The 8,762-nt window shown below is 55.6% G+C and overlaps 1 protein-coding gene across 2 annotated transcripts; it reads right to left on the reverse strand.

The window, feature by feature from the left end:
* Window positions 1-317: 317 nt before the first annotated feature.
* NLE1 (notchless homolog 1) lies at window positions 318-8,373 on the reverse strand. Of its 2 annotated transcripts, none has more exons than XM_052804316.1 (13): window positions 8,336-8,373; window positions 7,860-8,003; window positions 7,548-7,765; window positions 7,358-7,437; window positions 6,979-7,055; window positions 5,501-5,598; window positions 3,864-4,056; window positions 3,301-3,436; window positions 2,884-2,930; window positions 2,524-2,726; window positions 1,404-1,563; window positions 1,248-1,318; window positions 318-575 (listed from the first exon to the last, which is right to left on the reverse strand). In XM_052804316.1, the coding sequence occupies exons 1-13, from the start codon at window positions 8,342-8,344 to the stop codon at window positions 563-565; spliced, it is 1,449 nt and encodes a 482-aa protein (XP_052660276.1). In that variant the 5' UTR covers window positions 8,345-8,373; the 3' UTR covers window positions 318-562. The 2 variants fall into 2 exon arrangements, with proteins under 2 accessions (XP_052660276.1, XP_052660274.1); XM_052804314.1 differs by lacking the exon at window positions 318-575 and adding an exon at window positions 593-1,145.
* Window positions 8,374-8,762: the final 389 nt, after the last annotated feature.

Here is an 8,762-nt window from a genome sequence, read left to right on the forward strand (position 1 = left end):
ATGGGCTGAGTGGAAAGGCAAAACCTTACTGGAATAACGAGAAGCCCCAAGACCTTACTCTCAGCAGATCTTTGTCCCAGGCATGCAGCGGAGCACAATTCTGCAATGTAATGATGTGCTGAATTTTCCCATTCCTCTCAACCTCTCTGAAGGTCACAAAAGGACAACCCTTTCTGTTCCCACTAACAGCCTCTTCTCTGCAGGATTTTTCACACAGCAAGAAAGGGCATGAGCCATCCCCACCCTTCGCTTGCCCCTTTCAAGGCGGCAGGCTACTGTAAGGCTAAAATTTCAATAAAAAGCCAGTTGAGATGGAGGCAGATGAGATAACCCTCCTGTAATGTTCAGAGGAAATCATCCTGCAAAGCACAGCTCTTATTAAGAACTAGAATTAAAATTTCCTTAAATAAATATAAGGAAAGAGTCCATGAGAGCAGCCAACAGGAACAGGGAGTCATGCTTGGGTCAGCCTCCGTCATCCATCACCTTGCAGACCTCCCAGGCAGGTTGCGCCGAGGGCAGGCCATCTTAGGACAGGACTGCCACCTTCGTGTCGCTGCTCCTATCGACGCCATCTACAAATGGAAAGAGCTGCTGCATCCCTGTGGTCTGGCATCAGCGCTGCCACACGGCCCAGCAGGTACTGTACGAGAGCAGCACAGCGGGGGCTTGGGGCCTGGGTTCCTTATCATAGAATGGTTTGGGTTGGAAAGGACCTTAAAGATCATCTAGTTCCAACCCCCATGCCATGGGTAGGAACACCTTCCACTAGAGCAGGTTGCTCAAAGCCCCGTCCAGCCTGGCCTGGAACACTTCCAGGGATGGGGCATCCACAACTTCTCTGAGCAACCTGTTAAGAATGCCTCACCACCCTCATAGCAAAGAAGGTCATCAGCCATGGTCAAATGGCAACCAGCTCACAGGCATTTGTCTGTCTGCATAACTAGGAGATGGAGGAAGGTGAGAAAGGAAGGGTCTGACTGACTGGTACAACTGTTCCTTCACCTCTCCAGCAGCCAAATTTCACCACTGACTGCTCAGTTGGAGGGACTCTGCTTTCTAGTCATCTCCCAGGGGACAGCAGCAGTTCCTGCCCTGAGGGAGGTTAAGTCACCAGGCTGGAATTTGGCCCAGCGCTGCGCTCTCTGCAAGGAGAGATCATGCTCTGACTATGCAGGCCTCTGCAAGGAGACTGCAGCTCTGAAGGAGCTCCAACATCCTCTACGGACAGACAACAGGTTACTTACATCCGCAAACACTTATCCTTCCCTCCACTTGCTACCCTCTGTCCGTCCGGGCTCCAATCCGTTGCATACACCTAGTATTAGGGAGAGACGGTTATCTCTGCTGGGAGGGGTCATTCCTGCTTCTCTCAAACACCTTGGCTCGACCAGACACCTCACCTCGTCCGCATGGCCAGGAAGATCAATTGCCAGTTTCTTCGTCTTGGCATCCCAGACCTTCAGCGTGCTGTCACTGCTCCCGCTCACCAGCAAGCGGCTGTCAGCTGACCAGGCGATCTGATACACAGCTGAGACGTGCCCTCTCAGCGACGTCAGGTACCTGGTGCAGCGGAGGCACAAAGAAGCTGTTAGAGAAGCTTGCAGCTGGGTTTGTGCCAAACCTGCCCTTGCCCAGCTTTCATGGTTCTTCTCCACCTGTGAGCAAGCAAGCACAGTCATGGGATGCCCAGCACACCGCAAGCCAGCACACACAAGGCAGTCAATTGCTACAGAGAGTCCATAGGTCGTTCAGTCTGTCTAAAAACCCCCTCAGATGGGCTGAGAGCCTTCTAGAGGATGGCTCTTCATCTCAACTCCTCTGCCGAGAAACCCTTACCCAGCAGGCAACACTACAGCCTTACTGTACAGACGTGTCCTTCCTCTCTCTGGCTGAGCAGCCTGGATTTAGAAGGACCATTAAAATTACTGACATGAAACCCAAGCTCATCAGTATAAAGGCTGATTTATAGGGAGGGACTGCTGCCCCAGAGAGCTCATCAATATTCTAGCTGAAGGTTAAAAGCCAGACTACAGGAGCATCCAAACACCAACAGCACCACTTGTAACTACAAGAATTTGCATCGTCCAGAACAAGCTGTTCTCTGGCACAGGAACCGTTTAAACTGGGTCAGTCTACAGTATGCAACGCACATGTCTTCAGGAGATCAGCCGAGTGGAACATCCCATCCCACCGCAGGTGCACCTGCCTCAGAGAACTGACCCTGCAGCAGGCTGCATGTGCCACATGGGTGCCAGGCAGTGCTGTGGCTGGGTGACAGCAGGGTTGCACACACCCAGCCAAGCACAGACCCCATACCACAAAAAGAGCCGGAAAAGGGACTTCCCAAGGGCAGAGACAGACAGAGGCAGCAGAATTACTTTGCATGAGTTCAGGCTACAGAGATGCTGAACACATCAGGCAGTTGCTGGTAGTAACACTGGAGCCCATCTCTGCGTAACCTGTGCGTTACACGCAGACCCCATATGAGCACCACCTCTGTAACAGAACAAACCAACTCACTTTCCTGTCCTACCATCCCAGAGCTTTATGGACTTGTCAAAGGAAGCACTAGCTATTATCCGGGTGTCTGGCGAGAAGAGGACTTGGTTAATCAATGCCTGGTGGCCCGTCATTCTCTCCAGCGGCTTCTTGTCTTCTGCTGGTCTCCAAAGAAACAGTGTGAAATCATCTGACCCCGAGACAAGCCTTTCTGGTTCCTGGCCCTGAAAAAGGGATGAAAGAGCCCAAGTCTTGTACAATCCAGGTGTGGAGAGCTTGGAAGCACACCAGTGTTGGGGTCAACAGCCAACCGTGCATGTTTACCGCTTCCACCGGTAATAAATAGTGTTAGAAATGACAGTAGGGACAAAAGGGACTTACCCTGACTTGGTCATACCTCTGCTGTGCCTTGTCCTTCAGTTCTGCCACTGCAAGAGGGAAAGCGAGATTTGCAATCCTTAGGCGAAAGGAAACTTTATGACCCTGTGATGCCAACTCCAATCCTGGCTCCACGGGCCAAGCAGATGCATTTGTGACTGCTCACCCACTTTCTCTTTGCTAAGGGTGATACTGGGAGCAAAACCCCTTGAAAACAGTGGCCTTCCCATTCCCTAGACGGCTTGACCCTGTGCATGGGCAAGGAAGATCATGGCTGCCAGCATGACCAACACCAGCACAGGACCTGTTCCCAGCTCTCAAGATTGCTTTGGCTCACAGCAGCATTAAGAAGAGACATCAGGTCTCCTCGCTATCTTCCCCACCGCCTCCCCCAGCCTACAACACCGGTGCTGCACTTACAGGAGCCACTCACATCCTGTGGATTGATGGTGGCTTCAGCAGGTTCGAAGGCACCAGTGCGGAGAACGTAGTCGGTGCTAAGGGCCATGGTGTTCACCCAGTGAGCGTGGCCCTGCAATGTGCGGCAGAGGACACCCTGGAAAAAAAACCACCTGCTTAGAGAGGGATGGGCAGGACAGAGCCAGACTGCACAGGACCCACCTGACCCACTGGGCTGCGAGGACTGACCCTAAGCTTTCCAAACCCTCTTGCCCAAGCTGCAAGCAGGACTGTAGCCAGGCTTAGCAGGGAAGAAACAACACTGTTGAATCAGTTTCCTGCAGGGCCTTGCAATGAGTCCACCAGCACAGGTTGCTCCAGGGATGTTTCCAGCTTTTAGCCCCATTTTATGCTTTTAGGGATGAAAACATTGCACAACAGCTACCCCTGCCAAATGGTGTCAAGCAACAGGCTCTGACAGGTTAAGAGAATACAGCACCCACTCTGCACCTCCATTTTCCAGGGCACAAACTGTGTGTCCAGCCCCCTTCACCAGCAGCCCCAGGGCTGCCTGCCTCACTTACGTCCTGGCTCCTCCAGACTTTGATGGTCCTGTCCTGGGAGGAGGAGTAGAGCAAGCCATCACCCCCCCACTTCACACACGTCACCGACTGCGTGTGGCTCGTGAGGATTTTGTCACACCTGCCCATCAGCGTGTCCCAGATGCGGATGCTGCCATCCTTGGAGGCACTGGCGAGGTAACGGCACTCTGGGTTTCTGGGCAAAAAGAAAATCAAATCCATTTGCGCAGCACACAGAGCTCCTCCACCAAGCTCTTCCCCCATCAGCCCCAGAGGATTCAAGGGTCCGGAAGTCAATAAAAGACAACTTTCTCTTTTGGCTTAAGATCAGAGAGAGGCCGGGCAGGGGCAGAGCACTGACCTACAGGGAACAAGATAGCACAAGGCGAGGGAGAGGCAGACAAATGCTTCCCTCCAAACCGACTCCTGGGCTGCACACTGGAGGCATCAATCCAGGGTAAACCTGGCACCTGAGCCCTTGGCAATGTCCTTATTTTCACAGGAGGCAGCTTTAACCCGCTGGCTAATGAGGGGACCTCAAACTGGCACCTTCCCCGGGTACTGGCTGGGGAGAGCCCCGGGCAGGGGGATCAGTCTGCGTTATGCAGGCAGCACAGACCGGCGGCAACGGGAACACATTGAATGCTCCCCTGCCTATGCCATGCTTCACCTCCGGCAGGAAACGTGCCGGCCTGCAGACACGGTGCCGCTGTGCCGGCAGGGCTGAAAGCAGCAGTGTCCATCCATGTGGCAAATTTAACACATCTGGAAGCAGCTGGCCACAACCCAGCAAGGACAGGGGAGCCACAGCCTTCTGTCCTTCGCACAACATCTTTACCACTCAACACGGTTTTAATGTCAAAGAAAGCGGTCCCTGGCACCAGCAGCAGTGACGAAGAGCATGGCCCTTCCTGTTGCCCAGGAACTGAACGGGGAGCGCAGCTGGCTGGAGAAAGAGAAGTGGAGCCCTGGCAGGCTTGTCTCCCTTCTCTCCATTTCCTCATCCTCCTTTATAATCAGTTTTTGCTAATCCAGTTAATTGTTTGCAAATAGCTGGAGTTTCCTACTGGCAAATTCAATTTGCAGGACTCTGCTCTGAAGGGCCTCTTTTTGTTTATTTCTATAACGTCTTGGATTATTGGCTACAACTGATGCCCTGCACCAACCTCTCCCAGACAGAGCTTTAGCTGATCAACCCTCATGATACATAAACAGGAAGACACAGGAAACCAGGATGCAGGAGAGCAGAAAGGGAGTGCTCTGCAGAGCCTGAGCTTGGGCACCACATGGGCAGGCTTTCCTGCTCCCAGCTCAGCACGCTGGGGAAAAGCATCTCAAATGTTTGTCCAGCACCATGAAAAATTGTTTTCTGTAGGCAGGTATGTCTTTTATACAGGGGAAAAGAGGCACAGCCTGGCAGCGACTTCCCCAGCAACCTCACGGGGACTGTGAGCAGTGGCTGGAACTCCTGGTTCCGAGCTAGATGCATTTTTCCCAGCCCACCTTGGAGGCTGCCCTCCTGCACACACCTCCTCTGCGGACCATAACGGCAAACAAGCAAAGAGAAGCAGTGCCCTTCAGGTCAGGCTGCTCTTTTCCATACGAGTAAAGGGGAAGGGCTGGGCTGGCCCTTCACTTACATGTGGAGTGGTTCCCAGCACAGACACGTGATCCATTTGGAGTGGCCAGAGAGCACCCGGCCGATCTGATTGCCGGTGGCTGGGTCCCAGAGAAATATCTAACCAAGAGAGGAAGCAAGAGGGTCGCGTCAGGCCACACACATCATGTGAATCCCAGGGACGTCTGGGCTCCATTTAGAAAGCATAGGTGTCCTTGGTGTCGCATTTACATTGGCAGAAGCAGGGAGCAGAAAGGGAGGGGGGCAGGCGGGCTGGATGCCGTTCCAGATCCCTGCAGGAATCAGCTGACATCTCAGAGAATGAGACCTGATCGCCCTCCTCTCTGCCTAAAATGCTGCTGCTGCTACAAAAATATCTGCCTCAACCCAAAACCGATACAGGTCCCCAAAAAGCCAGCCTGAGCCTTTGACACCCTGTGCCAGAGAGTTAGTGAATGTTCGCAGAGCGTGATGAAAGCCAGAGTGTGATGAAAGCCAGAGCGTGCTAAATGCTACTTATTATCGGATTCTGTGGGTGGGACACATGCTGGTTTTCTCTTGTTTTTTCTATGTCTACTTAAATGTTCATCCAAAGAGCCAAGGCATTAGTCATCTCCTAGTTAAGAACCTGGGAAAAACAGGGAAACAGAGGACAAGCGGCTCCCTGGGTTAGATTAAAGCCAAAACAGCACCAAACCAGGGCATGAGCCACCCTGGTCTGGCCCGTTTCCTTGGGGCTGGTATCACAGTGGCCTGACAGAGTGGCCGCTCAGAAAACGAGCGCAGGACAGCAGCTCTTGGCAGCTCTGCGGCCACTCTTGTTGCTCCTGGGCTGTTCGAAGGTCAAAGCAAGCAACTGCCCCTCTGCAGCTCAGCCAGTTGCTGACTCACTTTTAATTGCCCACAAGTGCTCCCGCTTCCCCTTAAGTGCCCACATTTTGCTCCACAGCCGGGACAGGGCCCCTATCACATTCCTGTGAGAGGGAATTTAGCTGTGTCTGAGTGAGAGCGCTGTGAAACAGGCTGCCGCTGCACGTCTGGGTCACGAAAACAGCAGCCCTGGCTTGGCCGGGTGATACCCTTTCTCGCTCCAGACACCTCCCTCGTGACGGAGCCATCTGCCAAGGACCACATCCAAAGCCCAGATTCTTTCCTGCACTGAGGGAAAAGCATCTGCCACAAGACAGCTGGGCTCAGTGGCGAGAGGTCTACAAAAGCGACAAAGCCGGAGCCCTGCGCAGCACAGAGTTCGGAGATGCTGTTTAGAACTACTGCAACACACCCACATACAAAGCTCCTCTGGGGAATGGGAATCCTGCTCAAAACAACTGGATACACCTGTCACGCCCCCCCCCAAAAAAACAATTCTTCACACCTAATCCCCCAAAGCTTCTTTACCAGGTTTCATTTCAGTTCAGAACAGAGCTGCAGAGGGTCTCCACGCTCCCACAGACCCCCCACCCCGGCCCCGCGCCAAGGGAGCCAGGAGCCAACGTGTACCTGGCTGTTCTTGCAGCCCGAGGCCAGCTTCTTGCCATCGGGCGACCAGGCGATGCTGAGCACCCAATGCCGGTGACCTGGCAGAGAGAGCACGAGTGGGCATGAGTGGAGAGCTGTGACTGTCTGTCCCCAGTGTCCTGGCATGCAGCCACCCCAAGGCAGGACTGGATGGAGGTGGAGGGAACCCTTCGTGTTCCTCCTGGCCAGACCCTCTTCCTCTGCTTCGTTAATCAAAGAGAGCTACTCCCTTCCTGAACCATGGTCACGGCCTACATGGCTCAGGCAGCACCCAGGCTCTGCTGTTCATCCCCCTGAGTGTGCAGGGGGTCCGTGAGGGAGGGGATCAGGAGCTGCCCTCCCGGGACACCCCCGCACCCACCTTTGGCTGTGAACTGTGGCGTCTCCGTGCTGAGGTCCCAGAAGCGGACAGTGGTGTCTCCAGAGCCGCTCGCCAGGTACCTGGGAGAGGAGCAAGAGCCCGGCTCAGCGCAGTGTTCCCGGGGAGGGGGGGGAAGACAGCGGCTGCTGCCTCACCCCGAGCCCCCCACCCCGCAGCCAGACCCTCGTACTTTCCCGTGGGGCTGAAGGCCACGGAGATGACGGCCTCAGTGTGCCCCTCCAGGGAGCTGGTGCAGCGGGTCACCGCCCGCACCCTGAACACTGCCTGTGGCTGATAGATGATGTCCAGGACCTTCTCCGTCTCCACGCTCTGCCCCGCCAGGGTCTTCTCCAGCGACACCACGATTTCGACATCATGGACAAAGAAGGCCAGAGGCACCGGTTCATCCTGGGGGAAAAATGCCAGGAGAGGTAGCGAGGGGCGGCACCGGGTTGAGCTCGGGGGGGGGGGGGTACCGGGGGAGCTCAGGGGAGGGTCTCACCTTCTGCAGGAGAGCATTGCAGACCAGCTGCAGCTTGTCCGGGGTGATGGTGACCGGGACGTCGAAGGGGGAGCCCAGGGATTCCCCCGCCTCGTCCCGGAACTGGATCAGGAGCCGCTGCACGTCCTCGTCCGGCGGCATGCTCTGCGGGACAGGGGGCTCAGGGGCGGGGGATCCCACCGGAGAGGCGGGGGGAAAGCCCCACAACCCCCTACCCGGGCAACCATACCCCGTGTGGGGGACAAAAAAAGGGGCCTCTACGGGGGAACCCGGCGTGGAGCCCGTGGGAGGGGAGAAACACCCTACATTGACCAGGGCCCCACGCCGCGTGGGGGCAGGAGGATCCCCACAGGGGAACCCCAGGGGGGTCAGGAGGCTCCAGAGAGCCCCAGCACCCCCAATCCCTCCGGCATCTCCGTGCGACCCCGGCCCCGCTCCCCCTCCACCCGCCCCCGGTAAGCTCCGGCCCCGCTCACCGCTGCCATGTGCCTGCGCGGCCCACGTGGGCCGGAAGCGGCCCCTCCGGGGCGGGAGGCCCTGAGCGCGGCGCTGCTGCCCCCTGGCGGCCGGCGGTGGGGACAGCGCCCCGCCGGGGGTCCGCGGGTTCGAGGCCGCTCCGGGGCATTTCCCGTGGTGACCACACAGGTGCTTTTAATCGTTATTGCTAAAATAAAAAGCGGCAAAACCAGGACAAATTACCCCAAATATCCCAGACCAGTAAGAAATTAATCCAACGCTGCAGCCTGTCCAGTTGCTGTGTGTGTAAATCCTTCAGGTAAAGAAGGGCTGGGGCTGCAGTCAAACGTGGTTTATTCATCATATAAACACTGGCTCAGTGAGGTGGACCAATAGAGATCTTGCACTGAGAGACTAAAGTCTGCCATGCAAACCCGTAACACAGCA

This window comes from Harpia harpyja, chromosome 12 (assembly GCF_026419915.1).
Source record: "Harpia harpyja isolate bHarHar1 chromosome 12, bHarHar1 primary haplotype, whole genome shotgun sequence".
Taxonomy (NCBI): Eukaryota; Metazoa; Chordata; class Aves; order Accipitriformes; family Accipitridae; genus Harpia; species Harpia harpyja.

Coding starts and splice junctions, on each gene's coding strand:
- NLE1 (XM_052804314.1), bottom strand. Junction 4,057..5,500: donor TGCTGGGAACCACTCCACAT/GTAAGTGAAGGG, acceptor CTTTTTGCCCAG/AAACCCAGAGTGCCGTTACC. Junction 1,564..2,523: donor TGGGATGGTAGGACAGGAAA/GTGAGTTGGTTT, acceptor CCGCTGCACCAG/GTACCTGACGTCGCTGAGAG.